Consider the following 25,095-nt stretch of genomic DNA (forward strand, 5'->3'; position numbering starts at 1 on the left):
GGTTAGAGTAGCAGCTGAGGAGAGCGGAGAACTGATTTCTAAACACACACATTTACCACATTTGCACTAAAACATTAAGTCGGCCACTGGAGGGAATATCTTTTTGGAATACAGTTTTTTTCTTGAACAAAATTGTCAAGTAAAATTGCCATGTTTTTACATCAGTTGGTGAGAGCAGTTTCTTGTGGTAGGTCACAGTTAATGTTTAGCTAAGGATTGGTTTATGTGAACCAATGTTGATTTAACCTCAGTTAAAAAACCTCAGAGCTCAGTTCATTTCAGTGTTAGAATCAATATGACCCGGTTAAGATCCTGTGTCCTATCATGTTATATAAGACAACTGTTTAGAAGACCAGCATTGTGAGATCTGAAATATTTTCCAAGGGCTTTTTTTTTTTTTTACTTCAAGCATAAAGGAAATGATGACTTTTTAGAAGCACATATTTGACCCTGTTATCTGTACATGGAAATACTTTTAATCCCATGGGTCTCTGGAGGCCTCACTGTCATGTTATGGAGCAGCAGGAAGCCAGAGACAAATCTCTCGGACAAAACTGCTGATTGTTAAACTTTAGGGACTTTACTTCTCAGAGAAGGAGTGCTGTGTGACTTTTTTTTTTTTTTTTTTTTTTAAATATGATGACCCTCCGCAGAGTTACAAATATTTTTCCTTGAGCCTCTCTAGGTGACTGGGGTAAAGTGCATGACCCTCCCTTAACCACAATTAACCATATTTTACAGTTTTACCGGATATGATAAATAGTGTTATTTTTTTTAAGAAATCATGCCTTTAAAACCTATTTTTTGGGGTGTTCTGAGGGTATTTAAAATGAAAACAAAATACAACTATTAAAAGTTGAACGTCCCTTCCCTAAGCCAAATATAAAAATATAACATCCTCCCTTGTGCTTAAAAAAATATTTTGAAGTGCCTCCCCTATTTTGCCCCCCCCCCTATAAATAATCAACAGTTCCTTAAATAATGCAGCATCTTCTGATGTTGTGAGGTTTGAACAAGGAAATGGTGAGAGATAAATTGAGCCAATCAATTATTCTATTTTGTTTTATTGTTTATTTTAGAGGAAATGGAAGAAAATATCTAGAAGACTGTCCGTTATGGTTATACTGTTCACTTTGAATTACAAATAACTGATGAAAGCTGGGTACAAATATTATTAAGCAATATTATAACGATTAAAGGAAACCAGTTTATTTAAAGTACATATTGCCTTTATATTGTTTTAAGTGCTTTTTATTTCATGAAAGAAAAATTTAAAACAAGGACGAAAGTAGCAGTGTATTTGAATGGCTTGCTTGTCATTAACATACACATTTAGAATGCAGACACAACAAAAAAGAACAGTGGACTGTCTGTTATTGTATAGTTTTTTCCAGGTGGAGTAATATTATTCACAGTATGCTGTACAGTGGCAGGGAGGTCTTGAATTACATCAACTGCAAGACAAAGAAAAAGCTACCCACAGGAACTTAAATCTCACATGCCCATGAAAATCGTCTGTCACAAGGCACGTCATTAAATTTCTTTGCTGAACGCGAGACCTCAGCACAGTCCTCATTTCCATCGCTGTTATTGGGTTCCCCAACTTGCCAGAATTTGCCCACCAGATCAGTCCCATCCACCCACTTCCATGTGTTTTCCTGCTCCTTGTCAGACAAACCGATCCAGGTTACTGCATAAGTTTTGCTGACAAAATCCAGCTCTTCTTTTGTTGTTATAATCACTAGGTCCGCTCCTCTCTCTTTACAGTCTTTTCTGCTGGCCTCCCAGGTTTTAGTCACTCCACTAGGAGAGAAAAAGTAGCACTTGCCTCCAAATGTTTTCCATCCTTGGTGGCAAGTTTGACCTAGAGACGGTAAAAGTGTATTTTAGTTATTGTGATCCAGAAATAATTGTTAAGATTTGGCGACCAGCAGTTAGCAAGTTTCGAGAGCTTTTAAGTACAGCATCGTCAAGTAATGTTATTTGTATCAAGTCAAATGGCAACTCCTCAAGCACATGGCTGCTGTATACACCTGAGGTCATACATAAGATCAAAGAGAAACTGTAATCTAATATTGAACAAGCTTTGAACATTTTGATAAAGAGATATTACTTAGTTGTTGTAGTCCTACATGACCCTCTCCACCCCAATAATGGCAGACATGCTTTTCTATTGCATACTGTAGCTAAATGTAAGCCTGCAGGGGGCAGACATCCTTGTAGATTTGCCACTTGAAATTGATTACAGTTTTGAAACAACTGTTTATATTAGACAGAGGTAAACTAGGCTTCTCATTTCCTATTTGCAATCATTGATTTGGGATGATAACTGTCACTAGCAGTAGCTGGCGAGCTAGCTGATTAAGCTAATGTTAGTTTCATGACTTGGTTGAAAACACTTTCTCTTACTGACTTTCTAATGTGGCCACCTGAGTGTTCTTAAAACAAGATGAGACATTTGTTGACACATTTATTTAATTCATGTAGAATACATGGAAACAGAAACTTTAATATTTTTGTATTGCAAGAAGAGGCAGTTAGCCCGTGTTTCATGGTAAGGTAAAATGTAAGCTCAGACCAGTGCTCGACCTAGCGCATTCAGAGCCCTCGGCAAACCATGTAGAACTATGGTGGCCAATGCGAAAATGTGAATGGCCCTAGTCTTACAGCCAATGTTTAGTTTGTCTGCTTAGGGCTACTGTAGAAACAATATGGCACACTCCATTGTTTAGTCCAAGGTAATGAAAGCACAATGATTCTTAGTTTAGGTGATTATGCAGATTACAGATTGATTATGCATTAATAAGAAAACACATATGAGAAATAAAAAGATTCCACTAAATCCTGATCACTGGCCCTTTAAGTATAACCTGTAACTCAACACAGTAATAGGAGAAATGAAATGCTCTAAGGCCTAAGAAGTAACACTGGTTTAGGTCACTACAAGTATTAGAATTAGCCTGACGTGCTAACTCATGTCAGAGCAACAGAATCTGCTTACACGGTTTGTTCAGCTCAGCAAAGTGATCTGAATAGACAACAGTTAAAAAATTGAAAAGCTATGGCTTCTTGTCTCAGGTATTGCCACCTTATTAAGTTCATAGAGTGAGGCGAACACTGGACACTCAGTAATACTCTTCTATGCATCTCCAACACGGAGATCTGCACTCTACTGTCAACACTTTTTTCTGTGTGAGGACACAAAGACTGAGCTTCAGTTTGTTGTAAAGACTCATAGATCCAGCATCATGCAGTGAGCCTACACTTGGTTTACTGATTCCTACTGCAGATAGTTGGAATTTAACAGTTACACGGATTAAACCTTCACTTTTAGTGCCAAAAAATTACTGTTTACACAACTTTGACTCAGAGAGTTGCTATTTTGGATACAAGACTTTTGTGTTGTGTGTTTTAAGTTATACAGAGGTAATCAGTACCTCCAACAATAAACAGGACAGGATTATTTAAACCAGTTGGCTTCATCAATAATTGAACCCTTTACAGATGAGAAAGACCAGCAGAAAAGTCAGTGGCTTGCCTGGAATGATACTGTATTAGTTAAAGCATTATCTAATTATTCTGACCACTGTGTTTAATGGTGTATGCTAGCATGCACTTAACAATCCACACAGCTCTCCTGCTGTTTGATAAAGTACTTGTATTTTGGATTTCCTTTCTACAGCGGTAAAACCAAATAAAAGACAATCCGGTATAGGTAAGTCTCGCTTCAGTACATTTCTTACCTGTTTTGTTCGATTCTTTGCTTCTGAGTGTTTGATTTAACATGGTGACCTCCTCTTGAAGCTTATCTCGATTTGCAGCCATAGCATTGTATTGGCTCTGAAGAACCTCCATATCTTTTGTCATGTTGTTGGATTTAATCTTCAACTGGTCAAGCTCATTTCTCAGATTGTCTCTGTCTACAGTCAGGCTATAGATCAGGTTTTCACACTTCACGTCCCAGTGACTAATAGCACCAGAAGCTGCAACAAGTTCATTGAGAGTTAATGAAAAACAATGAAAACGATCATGTGAAAAAGTAAAAAAGTGATTGATTTTGAGTGTTAAATGGGAGCTTTTGCTATGTATTTATGCTCACTGTTGGAACAGTACTGTACTTACTGTGTGCCACCACGCCTAAGATCAAAATCAGCAGAAGAAGCCCCACACACACTGCAGCAGCTTCAATCCACCACACTGAAACACACATCATTGTTGTAAGGCAATGAAAACCACAAACAAGCAATGCAGATGCCTAATTTGCTCAGTGGTTTAAGTAGCAGTACTTTGTAACTATCTGCATTTTATTGTGCACATGAAAGACTTTTTTTTATAATTACTTCTACCTTTGTTACAGTAAATGTTATACTGTGTATTGGCAGGAAAATGGTTTGATGTGTATTCTTACCTTGAGATCGCCATCCATACTTTGATCTTCCATCAGAAGCCATCAGATTTACACTATCTTCCCCCGCCTCCCCAGACTTACATTTCAGTGCCACTGACATTTGTGAAATTTGCGGTCAGTGTCGGTGTCTTTTTTATTTAGGCTCAATGAATTGCTGACACAGCAAAAAGGAAGCTGTGGGGAGGACATGTTTGGGCAAGACAACTCCTTGGGCTGAGATCCTATGTAAAGCAGGATTCTGAGTTTTTTTTTTCACATTAATTGCGAGTTATAGTGGACATATGATGCATTTAATTCCACCTTTATATATATATACTTTATTTCTCAAAACAAACTGTTTATCACTTGTTAAGATTACTTTGCCAATTATTTATATTTGTCATTTATACTTTATAGCGGTATGCTTGTAGTTGTATACAGTAGCAGCGTATTTTAACTTGTGATTCAGTCTCTTTCTTTTATTTACATGATGATTGCTGACTGAGCCTTTAAGGATGGCATAGTTTCAGGACAGTCAGCAAAACCCTGTTTTTCTCCTGTTAAAAAAAACAGTATATCAGCCTGCATTTTTTCGGGAATGTGCTGTTGTAAGAAATGAGCATTATGTAACTTTCCTTTCCTTAAAATCAACCTTTTCAGGCCTGAAAATTAACGTTTGGATACGGCTGTAGCCTTTAAGTGAAAGTGAGTAGTCCTTATGGACTTAACAGATTGTCATGTAACCATGCAGGCCATACATGGCCAATGAGTATGACAAAACAGCTTCAAATAAGTTGTTCAGTATTCCCTGCAAATATTAAAGGTTGCATAAAGACAACACAGTTTTTGTACACTTAAAGTTACCCATTCATGTCCAACAGTACAACAAACATTAGAAAACTTAAAATCCACTGAACAGTGTTTTTAGGAGTTTTTTTCAGTAGTTTTTTTCCTCACTATATTCAGCAAATAGGAGCTGGCTCAGGCATCATTACATGACCAACGGTGGTCATCCATGGGAGGGAAATTGTGAAAACTGGCTTGAATGTTAATGGCAGGAGTTATAATGTGCTGTCACATTTAATTCAAACTCATATTAACTAATGCAACACAGCCTCTGCCAAGTGCAACACTTGCAATCACAATTGGTAGATATGTCAGTAATGTAGGCAGATGAGATGCTTATTGTTTAATCAATTGATGCTATATAACAAAAAAAGACAGACAAAAATCAAACATATATGGCATATATATGGCTTGTATGTTTTCCATGTTTTTGATACGGCGGTAGATTGTTAGGAGCCAAAAGTGTTTTAATTAAGGAAGATTTTTTTTCACCAATAAGAAAACCATCCGTGTATCTCCCTCTACAGGCGTAAAGGTACACAACACTTAAAAAAAAAAAAAAAATGACAACCTCTAATATTGAATTCTTTTAGAAAGTTAGAGAGTTTTGTTAGAAGCAAAAGAGGAAGGATCTCTTTGGTTGGGGAAAGAGGAACAGCCTCTGTTACTGGAACAAAATGTGCCAATTCATGAAACAAAACAAAAATAAAACTAAATATAAAAACTCTGTATGAGAGAAATTAATAAATGAATTTATGGTATTTATATAGCACTTCCTTTGCACAGAATGCAGCACAAAATGCTTTTAGGAGTGAAAACACATTTTTTTAACTGTACACATACACACATAGGGAGGGAGAAAATGATCTGTGTTATAATCTAAAAAATTGAGAAAAACATAAAGGATTATAATGAATTTACTTTTACTTTGCTTACTGCAAACCACAGAGCAACTGAATGTCCCCAAGCACTGAGGTTTAGCATTTTCTCTAATGTTTCTCCACAGCAGTCCCTCTTTATTGGGCTTTGAATTGAAGCACATGCAAAGTTACTGACAATTTACATTGAAATGTTTAGACTGCAATTAATCTCAGATATTTGAATTGCATTCCAGTCAACATACGTGCTTCCAAATGTCCTCAAAATACATTTGCCTTAAACCTGTAACTGATTTGTTTGCCTCTTGAGGCAATATATGGCCTTATAAATTTGGTATGACTAACATGTTACCCAACAATTGCCAATTTAACATTTCAACATCCAGCAGACACAAAGAAGTATTGATATTCATGCAAAGTTGTTTTCTTGGCTGTCTGTCCAGTTGAAGATGCTTTAAAGGGTCATAGCAGGGAATATATTGGTGTAATGAGGGTAATTATGGTAATGTTGTAGTTTAAAATAGCTGCATTCAGTTTTCAGGGGCTTGTGGCTCAATGACAAAGGCCCATCATTAATGTTATGACTATAGTTGCACCTGTTTTTGCTTCTGAAACAAATCAAAATGTTTTCCATGAAAAAGGTCAGTCTATAGTTAGAAATGTGTCCAGTTTTCCTCAGCAACTACTCATTACATTTACCTGTTGTACCTGAGCTAATGATTTTTTAAAAGGGTTTTTCCAAACACTCCTATTTTTACATTATACAAGATGAACAATAGACAACTTGGTGTTGTCACATCTACATGTTTTGAAGATAGAAGGGCTTCATATTATACAAATAGTACCATAGTTTGATTAGGTCCAATATATTTTTTTTTTACCTGTTATCCGACAGAACTTTGCATCTTCTGAGGTATTTCTCTGATTGCACAGGTGTTTACTGTCACCTGAGGGGAGCCAACTTTTTATGCAGTATCTCAACAAACTGTCTTTTCAAAGACAAAACAACAAACATGGCCCAACTGTTCTCTTCTTCACTGAGTGCTAATTCCACTGTCCAAGCCTGCCATCTCTGGTTGGAAGATGCATTACACCATCTTTCGCTGACAGCACTGAGACTTTAAATGAGTTTTTCAGTTGCACCTTAAATCTCATTTGTGTGTCTTACAATTTGGCCACTTATTTTTTTTTATAAGTAAACTGAGTCATCATTGGCATCACTAATCATCAAAAGTCATTCTTGTTTAGAGGAAGATTTGATATCATCACACTCAGGTGGACACACTTTTCAAATACATACAGTACATGAAGAAAAAGACATTTATTTACTGTTGATTTTCATTTACGTAATGATAAAGACTGATTACAGGCATACAGAGGGCATATTAGCTGAGTTTGTCTTCGGCTACTCATTTGAAAATAATATCTATAAATGTATGCGTATGTTTTGAAAAAACAAAACAAAACAAAACAAAACAAAACAAAACAAAACAAAACAAGAACAGAAAAACAAACCCAGTCTGTTTTCCATAACAGGTTCAATGTGTTAAACAAGCTTTCATTTGTTTCACACACACATGTAACTCAGAAACACTTCACCATTGTCAAAACTACATTTCTCTTCACTGACTGGCTTCTGCAGTTGAACTTGGCATTTTCCCATGAAGTCATCTTTGCCACTCAGACCCCCATCTTCGTCCCAGACCTCAATCTTCAGGATGTCACTTTGGGCATTCTTGAAGACAAACCACTGTTTAAATTCTGCAGTCTGTTTGTTGTTAATGACTGGGGTTGTCCTTGTAACTGTCATCTAGATGAAATTAAAGCAGAAACATTTTTTTTTGGAACAAGAGAGACTCCCATACACAAGTGAAACAAACATTTTCACAGTTACAAATGATTTCTCAACTTTTTGTTGCAAGAAACTGATAACTGAAAACTGTTCTGTTTCAACCTTTTTAAAACATTTAATGTACAATTGTTTTAACCTGACCAAAACTACAACTAGGCCACTCACTTTCTCACTGATGTAAAGAGATGTGATGACCTACCTTAATATATGTGTCTGGGAGAGAGAAAGTGTCCCCATGACTTAGAAAGGACTTTTTCAGATACACATTCACTGTTTTTCCTTTGCATTCAGCAGATCCATCAGTGGCTTCCGGGCGGAACAGTGCAATCAACAGCAGGGAGGCAACAAGAGCCGTACACTTCATCCTTACTCTTCACTGGGAGACAGACGGTGAGAACGGTGCAGACAGGCAGAAGCTCCTGGATGGAAAGTGTGACAGACAGGCTCCTGATGTCATCTGCCAAAGAGGTGGAGGGAAGGCCGTAGGAGGTGTGTGTATGTGTGCTCGTGTATGTGTGTGTGCGTGTGTGTCATACGTATGACAAGCATAGATCTGCATACACATGACCATAACTGATTTGCATAGGACTTATGCAAAGTAAAAAAAAATTGAAGTTTAAATTCCCCCTGCATTTGAGGATTGAATAGCATGCCTTCAGAGGGACTTTTCCTAATTTTTAAGTTGGTAAGGCATAAATAGGACAACAAAAAAACAAACAAACAAATATTGAAATAATTTCTAACTATAAGATTTAGATTTTATGGCTATAATAAAACTTGTTTTCTTCCAAGACATGTAATTTGAGGTGAGACTGTTGTGAGAAACCATTAGCTTCTCGAGCTAAGAACTGTTTGCATTTGTACAGGTATAAGCCTGCAGCAAGATGACAAGTTCTAAAGTAATTAAAATTAAAATTCAAAAGCAGTACTGGTTTGATTATTAATTAGATGTAAATCTTAAAGCAAGCCGCCACCCAGTAGTGAGTCTTAATTCTCATACTCAAAACTCAAAACCTTATAAAATATAAACCTACAGAACTTGACCACAGACCATTCTGCTACCAACTCTATTTTTTATTTCTTGTTTCACTTAGTCTGTTAAAACCAATGCTGCAACAATCTGATGATTCTTCATTTAGTTGGTACAGGAATCCATGAATCCATTAGAAAGAGTGGAAAAAGGCTTTAGTGATAATACTCAGAAAGAAGGGCAGTTGTTGCATGCAAAAAGTAAGAAACTTCAATATGCTCAGTGCTGTATGTGCACAAACACAGGCACACAGTGGCACGAAGAACACAGGAAAGGCTTACATCAGCAGCTACTCTGAATCCTGCAGGATCCTGTCTGAGGAAGAGGGGGTGAAATGTGTTGCAATCCAGAGGAGCTGCTGATCCAAAGCTTTACTGTGTTGGTCGTATTTGTGCACATATTAACTGATATTATATTATCTCTCTTTTTAGCACATGGTTCCCCTCCTTTTCATTTAAAGCATCACCTTGAGAAATTGTGATTTTTTCATTTTTCCAGTGTTTTCTGACATTTTATCAACCAAACAATCAATCAGCCAAAAACAAAACAAACGACTTAGAAAGCTGTATGAATTTAGCGCTTACATTCAGTTAAACACGAAGATATTAGCCACTGAAATGTATTTTACATCAACTACTTGCCACCAACCTGTAGACAACACAAACATTAAGGAAAGCAACATCATCTGATTACACAGGCAATTTATTTTTCATTTTAGTTACTTTTCATTATTGCAATAATTGCCAATTCTACACACCAGCATATATATGTATATGTATGTCTCACACATCTGAACACCTTATTGACTCATGATGATGCTGAGGCAGGTATCCCTCTTCCTCCTCCTCTTCTCCTGCTCTTCGGGAACTCACAAATAAAAAACATGGTGGCTTCACACTCCACATGACTCCATGTCCCAGTGCTGAGCAGCTCCACACAGCTTGAGTTTGTGGCAGGAGATATTCTGGAATTGAGATCATCTTGATTCCAAGCTGCAAACCCCTGCAGAGGGCTGGAGTCTGCATAAACATAACTGCTTGTTCCATCCTGATGACAAATACATAGGAGAATTTTTTAAAAAATTTTCACAAAAGGAGGTACTCTGGAAAAATAATTCCTCATTATTTATCCAGGTTTCAGGATAATTGAGCCCCAGATTCCCATGTTCTTTTATACAAACAGTGGCAAAGTGTCCAAAACTGAAACTCCACCTGTTGCAGTGTGTGTGTGTATGTGTGTGTGTGTGTGTGTGTGTGTGTGTGTGTGTGTGTGTGTGTGCATTGTGAACATCTGATGGGGATCACTTACTGTGTCTTTGCTTTGAGCCTGTACTCCTATATAAACTCTCGTCAGTCCTGCCTGACTGACATAGTCTGCCATGAGACGGTTGGTGTTGGTGGTTTTTGGCATGGCCAGGGTGCCTCCTCTTAGCTTGCAGTTCATTGAAGCCTCTCTAAACCTCTTGGGCTCCTTCACCAGCAGGTAGTACCTCTCTTCTGTTTCCTTCAGCCCCAAGATGACTGCACAGGACAGGGTTAAGGGTTAAAGGTCTTTAAAGGTCAAAAAGTTGATTATCATATCTATATATACACACCATGTGTATATATAGAGATGCATGTCGTTGTTTTAACACTTTTGAAGATATTCAATTGGCTTACTTTCACTGTGTGCTAAACCACAGTTACACCAGTCAGCACTCACCATTCTTCACAAACTTGGCAGCATTTCTCAGTTTGCCCACATTGACATCCAGCTGTCCAACCACCCTCCTGTACCTGCCACAGTCACATGTTGTGCCTGATGGATTAAACAAAGGCCAGCTCATGATTTGAGTTTGCACAGATTTTAACAGCACAGAATCACCTTCCTGCATAATGTCATATGTGACAAAACTGTACCAGAGTATATTTCTGTAAGACCTTACAGCAAAGCTCCTCTGTGCTCTTGATATTCCTTCAAGAGCCTAATGCAAGTCTTCAGTCACTCTATGAAGACAAGTCCTGCTGCGTTGCAAATGCCTCCTCCACCCTAGCCTTGGGCCATTTGAAATAAATTAATACAATTGAAAGACTATTTGCAGTCATAACATTTCTTATTATGTACTCAGGGTAAGTCTGTGACCAACAGACATCAGCCTACATTCAGTATCGTCCCTGGTGATGCTCTGACATGTTCTCCTCATGCTTGTCTCATGGCTGTTTAGGTTCAGTGAACCACATGATCAAGTGGACTGATCTTAGAACAACCCAGTGTTTGACCTTAAAAAAACTCCCGGTTTGCTTTGTCTGATGTTTACAGTCATTTTCCTGCTGCATGGTCATAAAATTGAGGAACTACTGAAGCTATAAAATGTGCTAAAACAAACATTTTAAAGCCAAAAGTCAGCATTTTAACATCATAGTGATCATTTGATTTCAACTCCAGTATGCTGGAGTAAATGACCAAGACAACACTGTGACACAAATGTCTGACAGCTGAGTTGCATTTAATTCTGCTGTATTTCTGCAGCAGGGAGCATTCCTATGAAATGTTTGTTTTATTCAGTGAAGTTAGTGACACCAATATACTTTGCTCAACTCTATATTTACCAGTTTAATGTGTCATACAAGAGAAGAGTAATACCGACGAGGGTGTTTATTTGTGATTGCAAAATTACTGCAACATCATCATGATGGTATGAGAGGAGCAGAAGGACCAGTATGTACACATTTGGGATTTGGGAAAAAAAGTAGCATCTGCATGCTGTAGACTTAATCACCTTGTTTCCCTTTTAATCCAGAAGGCCCATCCAAACCTTTATCACCTTTATCACCTACAGAGTGATAGAAAGTCACATGTGAGACAATTACACATTATATTCCATTCCTGGAAATACACTTTTTGATGTTTATAGCCTAAAATATGAATAAATCTAACACTGACTACCTACTAACAACTCAGCAACCTGACAGCTTTTTGTGTTGTAAGATGATTTTGTGATGTAGTTACAATTAATTACCACTAGATGGCTGCATCACACATAAAACATTTTAAATATGACTGCACGCAGCTAAAGATTTACCCAACTCAAATTTTGTCCTATTGTAACCCTGATTTATTTGCTCCTAATATATGGTATGACGGACATTTTTTTGTTTGTTTTTTAATGTGCAGATGAGGGTTAACTGAAACCTTGTGTGTAAATAATCCAGATCATATTCACTTGTTCTTGGTCTTTTCTGAGGAAATGAACTGACAGTTGCACATTTTGGGGAAGTGGGCTGCAATACAAACATGACAACAGGCTGGTTTGTGTGAGGACATACTGTGCCTCTACAGTCTGATCTGACTGGGTGGGTTTTGATAATGGAATAAACAGTAAAAATTGGAGTACCATGACAAAAAAGTGAAAACATATAAGTTAAAAGTCAACTTTAAACATATCATCTTGTTGCCAGGAAAGAAGCTCCATGGATAATTAGATATAATGCTACCACATATGCAGTTTAGTGTCAGCCCTGCTTGGGACCATATAAAATTTAGTACAGTCACCTGAACAGTCCTGCTTCAGTTAGATGGTTGTTTTCTGCACATGGATTTACTAATTACACATAGCTTTATAGCTCTGGATAGTTCTTTTGCCCAAGCAAAATGTAAGCCCTGAAAACGCTCTAATAATAAGCAGACATATGCATTTAGTTAAAGGAGGTATAAATGATTCTTGCTCAATATAATTGTATCTTGAATGACAACCAATTTACTTAATGAAGGCATGAAAATATTTTCTATGGGTAGGCCTGTAACATGAACAATATTCTGTAAAAGAGTAGCTGAATTTTAACAGATTCCACTAAAGCCAACATTGCCCTAAAAACTTTCTTTCCAGGTGTTTTATGAGCTGCAGGCGCTCAGGATCAAGGAAAATCCAAACCTGTGACCTCACTCGTGCTGCCTGAGATGGCTGATGCACAGCCTCTTTCCTGTAAGTGTATTTAACATAATGAACACTGAGGAAAAAGTGGATGCCTTGAAAGGCACGGGAACATGACTGCTCATAAAAATGAAAATAAAGATAGAAATTGTTTCAGTCACCCTGGGCAAAGCAGATGGATGACATCATGCTGTAGGATTATGTTTTCTTCTATCTTTGGATGCGATAATTTAAAACATGAAAAGAAATGGGAAAGATTCCGTCCTAGTGTGTATTAGTCTTGGGACTAATTAAGTTTGCTGATTTGTGTAAAAATGTCTGTTCTACTTATTTTAATATTTTGAGTCTTCGGTTATGGAGCTGCAGTCCAAGCCGAGGAGGATCCAGGAAACTATATTTCTTCTTTAATGCAATTATAAAGCCATTAAAATGCTGTAAAAACCTCACAGCTACATTTTTTGCCATTTTTCTAGCTTGTTGTTGACAACGATGGGCAGGTTTAAAAAAGTATCATGACACTGGAACAATGACGTTCTTATAGACGGTTGACGGTAATAAAATCCATTAATCTTTCTCTCATTTTGTAAATGTTTGTTTTTTTCACAGGACACTGAGGATGAGGTTTTTGACTTGATGCTCTCTCTTGTTTGATTATTGCGTGCAATCTTCTTTACTTGCAAATGTATCCAAAAGGTCTATGTGTATTCCATATGGGGTTGACTATGTAGAGAAAATGACACAGACAGAGACAGAGACAATGTTTACATTTAAAATGCTTATAGTAATAACTTTCTTGTTTTACCTTTTTCTCCAGAAGGCCCCATCTTTCCTGTGTGCCCCACCTCTCCCACAAGCCCATTCTCTCCTGTCAATCCTGTGGAGGAAGAGAAAAACAAAAGACAAAGGAGAGAAGGAGAGGAGGAATAATATATGGGACGATTCAGGAAATTTGAGAGGAGGTAAAACAATCTCTCTATTATGACTCTCCAACATATAATGCATAACATGCAGAAAAAGCCAGACACAATGTACAGCAGATCCTAAAATTTGATCGTAAAGTATCACTGTGAAGTTGCTTCATCATATTTTTTTAAAGATCCTTTATTCTATCATTCAGGCTTGTCATGTTCTTACAATTATGACTTGGCTTTTCATGGCTTCCATCATTTTTCTTTTGTTTTTTGATTATTCTGTTGTTCTCAGACCTAATCAATATAATTGCGTGCTTGCAGAGATTGCAAGCCCCAAGGCTTTTTTCCAACAATCGCTGCATAGTTTGGTTCCTAAATTGATGCTGTTATTGCTATTATTATTATGCCAGTAAATAAATTAGAGGGGAAAATGCTGATTTATTTCGGGCACTAACTGAAGTGAAGTATGAGTCTGTGAGAAAGTGCCAGCGGCGTATTACGACAGGCCCCAGTGCACGCCATTGTGATGGGCTCTGCACGCTATTGTCCACATATTGTCTTGTCACAGGATCGAAGAGACAAATGGGAAATCATAATTATAGTTATAGTTTATGTAGAGTAAACATATCATTTGATTAAAGATGCTACTGACTATTTCACAAAAAACAAACAAAATATGATGGAGATAGATTTGCATTTTTTGAGGGCAAAAACAGCAAATGGCACCATTTTTAATTTATCAAGAATCTTCTTTAAAAAAAACACAGGAATGTTTCCAAGGTGGCAATCACTCATAGGCCCATCTGCCCCCAACACATTCCTGGAAGTCCCACTATCTCCATAAGCCCCCCTACCTAATGGGACCCCAATTCAACTGCTCTGCCTGCATTGTCTCTATTTATGCCCCTGGAAAGTGTGCATTGTCACAAGTTTAGCTGTTTTGGTGAAAGTTGAAGTTCAACTTTTAAATGTAGTTAACAGAGCAAATGCATATATTTATTACTTATTTAAGTAATTTAATTTTTGTTCAGTATCTTTGTACAAAATGAATAATAAATTATAAGACAGGGAAATATTTGACTCCCTTTACTGCTAAGCTTACTTATAGTGATTATCAATTATTATCTTTGTTCTGATTGTTATCACCACAATATCTAACAGATTACAGTCTTTCTCTGTAATCTGACTACTGCAGTTGGTCTCTCCTCAGTCACATTAAGGCGGCTACAGTTTGGTGTTAAATGAGATACTAAGGTGCATGTTTTTGGAGGATATAGTGAAAGTGTAGGAGAGAATATCAGAATGTGAGAGAGAGAAATTGTGTGTGTGTGTGTGTTTGTGTGTGTGTGTGTGTGTGGGAAACTGCAGAGCAGACTAAAGCTTTCTGCCAGCACTTGAACGAGTATTTCCTCAGGAAACTATTCAGTTGGAAATTGATGGCGTTTGAAATACTAAGTGACACATTAGAGAGGCCTATTGCCATTTGAGGGATTAACACACACACACACACATACACACACACACACACACACGCGCGCGCGCGCACACACACACACACACACACACACACACAATTCAATACCATTTCCCACTTCCTCATGTTGATTTTCTACTTGATGATTTGTGAGAAGTGTTGGCGGAGGGTGTGAGGTCTTATGGATTGTGTGAGGTCTGCTAGACTCTGTACAGCTTTGGCTTATGGGAAACATCACTATTTCACTATAATCCGTGTGCAATTTTGACATAATTTTTACCATGTATGCCTTAGAGAACACTTTGACAAGAACTGATTGGGAAACATGATTATAGGTATTTGTTTTATGCTATATGAAGAAATTCAATCTGTTGCTCTCTTGTTTTTACTTTGGCGTCTACAAAAGTTGATTAATGTTGTTTTCGCAGTGCTTATGCTCGCCAGTTAAACCGTCTAAGTGTCCAGATAACAGTCTTCCCTATCACTGCAGTGGCTCTTTATAATGGCCAACCCCTCCAACTGGTTTAACGTCTGGATTCTCCAGCTGCTGCAGGATAAATTAGGTGAAGGCCACATTTTTCATTCTAATCATAGAGCCTGAGACAGCCTTAAGCTATTTCAAAAAGGCTCAATGGACTAGATGTTTTCCAGGGCTTTATATAACAATAATACAAGAGATTAAAATGCTAAGCAGGCCTTAGATCAGATCATTCATTGCACATTGTTTGCTGAAACATAATGAGCAAATATGAATACAGGTATTTCTGCTCTTTAGTGGATGGAGGAAGGCGAGCTGGGTAACATGAAATAAAGGCCTTGAGCCAGATTTTTTATTAGTTGCGCATATGGTTCATACAAGCTATCCCAACAAGTTCTTCCCACAAATTAAAAACCTTTGTGACACCTAAATTTGCTGTCTGAAACATCAAAATTCTGGCCAAAAGTTTACCAGCAGCTTTACAGTAAGTCACAATTAACAAATGCAGAAATCCAGCACAACGGTTTGTTGACATTAATAAGCTTGGAGCAACAATTTGTTTTTGTTGCCCTCGGGAGCATTCACAGTCATGTATTCCCTTTTAGCATTCCAAAATTAAACAACTGCTTCCTGTAAAACGGCCTAACTGAAGACAGGGAATACATGCGTCATCTGTGGAGCTGTTGACATACTGCAGTTTCAAAGTCATCATAGGAACCTGCGTCTATTCCTACAGGAAGCATACGCAGAGAAAAACCATAATGATTGGGTTTGCTATACTGTTAAAAAATATGTGCAAAGTTGAAAGGTTGAAAAGAGTTCACATATATATGCTTTGTTTCTCCTAACACTTTTGGAAAATACACAGGCCACCCTGGCATATGTCTCTCACACAGTCTGATGACTGAAGTGTGTCTGTTGTTGCAGAGTGTGTGCATGTATGTGCTTGTGTGTGAGTAAAACAAACATCTGTGGAGAGCAAGAGGGCAGCCAGGAACCAGTGCTTTTACACAATGTACAATTATGTATTGTGTGTTTTCACATGTACATCTGCCTCCTCATGTCTATATGCTTGAAATGCCTTGTGCAGTATATTGTGTGTGTGTGTCTGTGTGTGCAGACATCTGTGTATATCATATGGCTGGTTGGTCGGCCAGCAAGTCTTTGAGTCCAGTTGGACCACATACGGCAAAGACAGACACTGCTGCTTCCTCAGCAGCAATTAACATGTCTACTTCCTCCACAGAAACACAGCAGTGTAGGTCTGTCTGTCCATCTGTCGAATGTCCATGTGTCTGTCTGTCTATCACAGAGCCAAGCAAAGGAGAGCAAGCTGTCTAGAGCAGGAAAAAGCAAAAGCTGCTGCCAGGGCAAAATTACGCAGGCTGTCTGGAAGCTCACAGTACAGAAAGTTAAACTTTAATGTTTGTCAAGGTTACAGCAGCAATGTAAACGATTTGCTGTTATAGACAGGTGAAGTCAGACATTAAGCTTCTGTGCAAACACAGGAGAGAAGTGAGACATTCCTGTGAATCCTGTACATTACCTTTGCTATTTTCTGTTCCACTTTCAGTTTTAGTCCAAACATGTTGCAAGCATGCTAATAAAGATGGAAGAGCAGGATTTTCTTTTATCAGAGACACATATCTCAGAGGCTCTCATTAGATCAAGGCTGTTTCTGAGTTGTGTGTTACAAGGCAAAGTAGACTATTGTCAGTTTATTATTTGCAATATTAGGCCTTTTTAACAGAGGACAATCTGACATGTCACACTAGGAAAAGCACAATAATGTTCAAGTTCCTGTGTGTAGAATTTAGGCACACCAATTGCCAGAAAGGTATGATATTTATGTTTATAGATACCTGAAAATAAAAAATCTTGTGTGTTTCTCACCTTAAAATAAGCAGTTTGTGAAGTAGGTCCTCCTCCACAGAGTTTGCTGTGTTTCTACAGTAACCCAGAAGTGAAAAACCAAACACTTCTGTGTAGGACTGTTTGAGTTTTTGCATTTTTAGGTCAGCCGCCTTGGTTCTCCTACATGCTAAACACACTGGAAAAGTTTCAATTGTGCAACCTCACCTCTATATGTCACCAAAATTGTTCACACTGAACCTTTAAACAAATAAAATAATAAACAATAATAATAAATGTCATGGCTCATTAAAAAAGTAAAATGACCATCGTAATCTCCTGATCTACCACTCTTACAACGAAGTGAGATTTTTTTTCAATACGAATGATTCTTTCCAGGATTTTTCATTTAAAAAAGTTGAATTATTGGTATAATAGTGTGGCAGGTACTGGGTCTATGTTCTGAACTTTGCAAAGTTAAATACAACAGCACCTAAAACTGGCCTTTCTCACTGTTTCTCGACCACATGTTTTCAGATTCCAAGTTTTTCTACTTGAGAGAATTTCAAGCTGATTCTATTGTGACTCACATATTTGACCCACTATAGTGTGGGTACCATGTAAACAGACCAGGAGTCACTGTGACTTTGCTTATAATTGTCCACTGCATCATCTTCACCGCAATCTGATAACAAACAAAGTGTTATTTTATTTGGAGTATAATTCCAGCCTTAAAGGGGAATTCCACCAATTTTACAGATCAAAGTCTTTTTATGGGTCTTGAGGAGTGTGTCACTTGAGTTAACATCAGTTGGGGCTAAAGACCACAAATGTAGCTGCTCTGTACCAGCTCATCTCTACTTGGGGCTCACAGCATAAGGCTCCATTTGCCACTAACGCACATGAATCTCTGATCAAACTGTCTGTGTTTGAGATGCATCATGGGTAATGCAGGAATCAGGTTTTGATGAGGATGAAGAATGCATGGAATCCAAAAGACTTATATGGTTGGCTTTTTTGTTTGTATTCTCTCTACTTCTCATTTTTTCAGCATGTAGTGGTTTGCTATTGGCCATGTGAATGTTTACTTCCACTTTCCAAAAGTAGATAACTTTCATCAAGGAAGTACCTTGCATTGTTTTGTCACCATAAATTGATATTTACAATATCAATTTATAACTAAAAAAATAGCCATCTTACCACCATATATAGTAGATATAATAGATGGATGGATGTCTGATACCTGGAGGTCCTGGTGGTCCATTCTTTCCCAGTTTTCCCTGATCCCCTTCCTCTCCAATCTCACCTTGATCTCCTGGGTTAAAAAGCAAAGACAGTAAAGAGGAGCATGAATGCATAAGGAGAGCATGTTTCTCATCGTATTTCATGCACAGTTCAGTTTGGAAGGGGTCATTTAGAGACAGTGCACAAAGCTCACTTGCTTTCCCACTGGGGCAGGGATTAAATCTGCATATTCCCACTCACTGTTCACATGGATGGGATATCAAGGCCATCCCAGAATGATGATACATTATCCAAATTCACAACTGGCCAAGATCTACTCCAGCACAGCGCTCGAGTGGATTGAGTGTTTGTGCACGAAATCCAGTGAAGGCCCTGTTGTGGGTTCGGGGGCAAGTCCTACCGTAAGGTTAAGTTTGAATCAATTTTAGATGTTTATAAAAGTCCCTTGACTCTTCATATTCCATTTTAATCTATGCTCAACCAAGCCAATACCATTTTCAAAAGCATTTACTCATTTAAAGTATTAGTGACACCACATAGTTGTGCTGAAAGCACAAATGAGATGTAGGAGAAATGTCTCTGGTGGGTCAGCTGTTCAAAGAGCTCTTGGCAAGAAATCTTGAGAGGTTTCATCTGAGTGTCTATTAGAGTTGTAATTTTGCCCCGGTTGTTGATGCCAGCAGCCCTTTATATCTTGTTAAGTGCTGAGCTTTGGAATGAAGGACTGTAACTAACCCCCTCCATTAGACCGGAGGAGTACTTAGGAAAATTGATTATTCAGTTTTGCAGGCTGTGTAAGTAACCTAAATCACTGCAATTTTAAATGTTTCTGCCGGTATAAAATGATTTCCTTTGGTGGACTACTGAACTGAAACCTTGCACATTTAATTATTTACATGCCTCGCTTGTGTGATTAAGGTATCAAATAGCAAAGAGGTTTATGTCAAAAATATTCTCGCATTTAATATGTTAGTAAGCAGTATTAATTTAGGTGACACAAGTGAGTGAATTCACTAATTCGTTTGTCAGCTAATGTTTCTTAAAGAATCTTGAGTGTTTTGTCATTCTTATGTCTCAACAAAAAAATGCCAGTAAATCTGCTGCTGAGGTCAAAGTACCAGTAAATGCAATAAAAGCAAGTTTGTTTAAAAAAGTTAAAATAAATAGGACCAGTGTGGAGATTTTTTGGTAGTACGTAATGTAGAGAAATGCACGTCTGACACCCACTCCAATACGCAGACGTGAGAACATACACATTCAGAGACCCACTCTGTGGTCAGCAGTATCTATGATGAGTCTTAAATAAATAATCAGTTCAGTTTGGCAGCTGTCTAAATACACGCTGCCACAAAGGGACTTTTTTACTAGTACAGAAAATTCAGTGGAAAGCTGACAAAATCTACACTCACTTCCTAGTGAGATTGTACTGTTGCCTTTTTCACTTTTCCCATGCTACCATTTGACTTTACAGTTCAGTAACGACTTTTGTGAAACAATCTGTCCACTTAATCTCTTTTATGCTGATTTTTAACTTAAAAAAAAAAGGTTTTTGGGTTGCTTGCCTGCCTGACTCTTTGTCCGTCCATCCCATGAATATCTCACGTGAATATCTCAAGAATGCCTTCAATAAATTTTTGTTCAAATCTGACAAAAAGGTTCGTCCAGACTGAACATTGAACTAAGTAGATTATCGTGGTAAAAAGTCAAGGTCACTGTGACCTTGCATCAAGAATGCCTTTAGGAATTTCCTAGAATGTGGCACAAACGTCCTTTTGGATTCAAGAATGAACTACGTGAGAATTCGGTGGTCAAAGGTCATGGTCACAGTAAAATATGTTTTTGGCCATAATTCAAGAATTCATGCTCTAGTTATGACAACATTTCAGATAAATGTCTAATAAGATAGAATGAAGAAGTGATGATATTACATATCATTAAGTCAAAGGTCAACCTCACTATGACATCATAATGTTCTGCAAGAACAGAGGGGGAGACATTTGGTCAGATTTTAAAATGATGACAATAATCTTTGGTGTCCACCTTGAAACTGTGCTGATTGTATAGATCTTCTGCGCTGCTGGGGAGAAGGATTCATGTTTTCACAGACATGATTGTAAACCGTAACTGCAACTTGACTGGTTTGCAGAGGCATACAACCACAAGGTGGTGATTTTAGCTTTTATTTCTTTATTTATTTGTTCACTTGACATACCTTCAATCTCAGTTTCTGCATGTGGATTGCTCAAGTAACATCTCTGGAACTTACTTTAAAGCTAAATTGAATGCCATGTTTGTCAGTAGCGCAAATTACTGAAAAACTTGCTTATGGGTATTTGGGGTATTTTGTGGGTATTTTATTAGGTCTGTCTGTCTGAGTCAGCAGGAGAGCAAGCTACTGGATGTTGTAAAATGGAAAGCACACACTGGGAGGCATTCCCTCCAAAAGACTATGGGGCAGCAGACTGCTAGCTAATAAACTGCAGGACATTACATGCTTGGTACCTTCATCATCAGCTCTGTAAACCCTGAAGCACATTTGGGGTGTTTCCTCAGAATTTTCCATTTGATACAAATAGGTATTTACATATACATTACAAGGACATTAAATGAGTACACCTATAGATTTACTATAAGGTCATAAACTTAAATTGTCTTACCTCAAACAGTATACCAAACAAAGATTAAGACTGGGGGCACTCAAGAACCCATAACAGTATATATAAGTCTATTTGAGATTCTTTGCTGTTGTTGTTGAGTTACTGCACAACACAGACTTGTGTGTTTAATAGAATTTTTGACAAATGTTGTTTAAGTGCTGTACACCCATATTTAAATACCAACACACACACACACATAAGCATATGCACACAAGCAAACTCATAGCACATTCTGGGGCATGTGTTACCTTTAGCTCCAGGTAGTAGGGCATTGGTGCAGACTTCTGTCGAGGCAGAGAGGTAGTTGAACACGGCTGCAAAAACACAGAGCACAAACACTCCCATCATCTTCCAGTCATCACTACCCACTGAAGAAGACCCTAAATGTAAGATTTGCAGGTTGCTACTAGTACTGAAGTATTGAGTGTGTAAAGTATCTCATGTGCCACTATGCACCAACTGACTGTTTTAACCGTAAGACTAGAGGAGTGAAGAACTAATGAGCAAACTGCTGAGAGGGTCAGAACAGAGCTGTGCTGTTTATAAAACACAGACAGACTTCTGCGCACGCACGCACACACACACACACACACACACACACACACACACACACACACACACTTGTTTATAGAGTCTTATCAGTTACTTATCATAATGTCAAACAACACATAACAGAGCACTGCATTCCTGTATGTTTTGGCCTTTGGAAGTTGAAACTGTGTAGTTGCAATTGCAATTTATATCATCATTTTGACATACTATATTGTGAGATCAATTAGTAGGATTAGGGTTAATAAAATGTGATTATATCTGTGTGTTATGTTTAATAATTCTCAAGTAAAACAGTTTAACTTTTAAGGACAGTATCTGATCACAGAGGCAGGGTCTGAAATCACTTTATATTTTCTACCTAAGATGCTTTTTGTCATCTGTCGCCATTTCATTTGAGTGTTAAAATATATGAACTCTAAAGTGTCCTCAAATATTCCCACAGTGGAGTGTTCACATCATAAAATCGCACAATTCAATTTCTTGCATCTGACCGATGTAAATTTATGGTTATGCAACGGTACAGATGTAAATAACAATGCAAAAGTGATGATTCATTATTGTCTGAAACCTCAGTACATTACTCATTACAGAGACACGCCCAGAGATGCCAAAATAGTCAGTGAAACAGAAAAGGAAAAATGTCAGATTTGCAGAGCGTAACACAATAAAACACAGATTTATGTAGTGTGAAGCGGGTGGAGCCAAATGCAGGAGACTGCAGGCAACAGGAACTCAGACGGACCATTCCTCATTTCAGGTTGGAGCAGGGTAAATTTAAGCTCACACAAACAAATCAAGGAGCCAACAAAAATGGACCTGAAAACCAAGACTTAGTTTGATGATTGGGTGAATTGCAGGTGGAGAAAAAGGGCGGAGAAGCTCAGGTGAGAGGCAGAAGAGCAGGCAGAGAGCTGATTGGCTGGAAATAACTGAGGAGCAGGAAAGGATTAACGAGGCTGATGCAGAGCAGCTAGATGAGTGAACGAAGGAAAGGCAGCACAGAAAAACACAATAAACAGAAACCCCCAAATCAAGTAAACACAATCTTCTTAATAATAAAACGGGTGAAAACAATGACAGATTAACAAATATAGGCAACTTAAATAAAATGTTTTTTTTTTTTTTTTTACAGATACTCAGTCCGTTCTTTCAAAAAAGTCTGAGGGCACCACAACACTTACAAGATAACAGTATCCCATAGATACAGTATATTCGTTTTTACACCATTAAAGTGAAAATAACCAAATGTTGTCAGCTGAAGCAAACAGATTGTTAAAGTGCAACTTGCACTGTTTTAAACACTGCAAGTCAGTGAGTCTGGGTGCCAGTGAATTAATCATGACAAACTGGAATTTTTTTGATGAATCATCTGAATAATAATGTAAACATTTTGACTCCATGGAGAGCGCACAGAAGCAGCCAGGATGTTTTCTTATCATCAACAAGGGAGTAGCACCTCTGGGCCTGAACATTTTCCCTCTCTCCTCTTCTTCTTTTACTCTTCCTCCCACCCTTCAGACCACAAACCATTTAGTGGGAGAGGTTTTACGCTTGCACATGCATACACAGAAACAAACACACAGATGTATATTCTGAGACATGCACTCATATACATGCCCATAAACACATGAGACAAAAAAGTGTCCATGCACAAAAAAAAAAACAAAAAAAAAACCAGAAATGCATCCACAAACACAGATTCTTGCATAATTGCATCCTCTGGTTTGTCACTATGTGATAAAAACATACAGGGATTAGAGAGTTTGGAGGCCTCAGAGGGATGGAGAGAAAGAAGGAAGGATGGGTGGCAGACACTGAGAGAAGAGACAGAAAAGAGATAATGAGAACAAATGAGACATAATTAGTAGACGAAGACACAAAGAGACAAGAGACAGAGAAAAGAACAAAGAGGGATAGTAAGTGAAGAAGAGAGTATGGTCAGAGCCACATGTCTTGGCACAAAGAGGAATTTCCTTATTCAAGAGTCCTGGGATGTCTTAAGCTCTCGATCACTAGGGCAAGTCATCAGGGGCGTTAGTGCACTCTGCTCTTTGAAGTCCAGGGAGGGGTCGATGTTATCGAGACTATTAATTGAAAGAGGGAAAAAAAACGGCAGATTCATCTTAATCAGACATGGACTGTTGCTCCCTGAGGAACTGAGCTGGATCGCCATCACTTTGAAAAGCAGCCGAAGAGTTAAATGGTTCGCAGCTTTTATTGTGGTTGGCCTCTTATTATGTTATTTGTGTTTACAGACGGAAATCTTTCAAATACACCCAGTGTTGGCTGGGAAAGTGCAACACATTTTTCTGCTTACAGTCAAGTTACAACTTATTTCAACTGTTGCAAACGCTCTTCAAAGAAAATGCTATAGGCCTGTTACACAGTTGGACAAGTCGCTGTCATTAATCAGATCTTGCTGCTGATTGTAATGTTTGTTTCTTTTGGGTTATCTTTGAAAAACATTTTAAACCGCACACGCACGCACACACACACACACACACACACACACACACACACACACACACACACACACACACAGGCTTGAAAATATTTTAGGCCTCACACATGATATCAGTGAGTCTGACAGGAGTTTCTTTTGGCTTCTACCACTGTTTGCTCCAAGCTTCGGAGTCTATATCATTTCTGCTAAGGAATTTGTCGATGTTGAGAGTTGTGTATTTTGGTATAAGAGCTCTTTTATGGCTCTGGCTTTTGGTGTTGCTGACAAAAACTGGCTAGCTGGTGCAGCTTTTTCAATGACAGTTCAAAAGAAAGAAACAATGCCAACAGCACGCATTTGTGTGGCCAACATCGTAAAATAAAAGCCATACATGGCTAAAAGCAATGAACTCAGCCACTTACACTAACATGGGAATAGCTATTGTATGACTGACCCTTATGAAAATAAAAAGAGTATGAAATCACTTATCATCTCACTGTTGAAAGCATTTCTCTAAGATCAGTTTATTCTAAATCAGGATTTTTAGAAATTAGAAATTATCAGATTAATTGTCTGTGGAA

At 38.0% G+C, this 25,095-nt stretch overlaps 3 protein-coding genes across 3 annotated transcripts; all 3 read right to left on the reverse strand.

The window, feature by feature from the left end:
- Positions 1 to 1,046: 1,046 nt before the first annotated feature.
- On the reverse strand, positions 1,047 to 4,562 carry LOC121945762 (CD209 antigen-like protein C). Its single transcript, XM_042490091.2, has 4 exons — positions 4,409 to 4,562; positions 4,123 to 4,197; positions 3,744 to 3,983; positions 1,047 to 1,864 (listed from the first exon to the last, which is right to left on the reverse strand). Exons 1-4 carry the CDS (start codon positions 4,506 to 4,508, stop codon positions 1,488 to 1,490), a joined length of 792 nt encoding a protein of 263 aa, XP_042346025.1. The 5' UTR covers positions 4,509 to 4,562; the 3' UTR covers positions 1,047 to 1,487.
- A 2,855-nt stretch (positions 4,563 to 7,417) lies between these two features.
- LOC148188226 (uncharacterized) lies at positions 7,418 to 8,405 on the reverse strand. The gene is made up of 2 exons (XM_088084055.1): positions 8,163 to 8,405; positions 7,418 to 7,921 (listed from the first exon to the last, which is right to left on the reverse strand). Exons 1-2 carry the CDS (start codon positions 8,325 to 8,327, stop codon positions 7,679 to 7,681), a joined length of 408 nt encoding a protein of 135 aa, XP_087940181.1. The 5' UTR covers positions 8,328 to 8,405; the 3' UTR covers positions 7,418 to 7,678.
- Positions 8,406 to 9,016: 611 nt separating this feature from the next.
- colec10 (collectin sub-family member 10 (C-type lectin)) lies at positions 9,017 to 22,024 on the reverse strand. Its single transcript, XM_042490711.2, has 7 exons — positions 21,768 to 22,024; positions 18,861 to 18,932; positions 13,706 to 13,777; positions 11,752 to 11,805; positions 10,695 to 10,790; positions 10,302 to 10,513; positions 9,017 to 10,040 (listed from the first exon to the last, which is right to left on the reverse strand). The coding sequence occupies exons 1-7, from the start codon at positions 21,865 to 21,867 to the stop codon at positions 9,801 to 9,803; spliced, it is 846 nt and encodes a 281-aa protein (XP_042346645.2). The 5' UTR covers positions 21,868 to 22,024; the 3' UTR covers positions 9,017 to 9,800.
- Between the last annotated feature and the right edge of the window lie 3,071 nt (positions 22,025 to 25,095).

The sequence above is a fragment of the Plectropomus leopardus genome, chromosome 11 (assembly GCF_026936395.1).
Source record: "Plectropomus leopardus strain MGB_pleo_1.0 chromosome 11, ASM2693639v1, whole genome shotgun sequence".
Lineage (NCBI taxonomy): Eukaryota > Metazoa > Chordata > Actinopteri > Perciformes > Serranidae > Plectropomus > Plectropomus leopardus.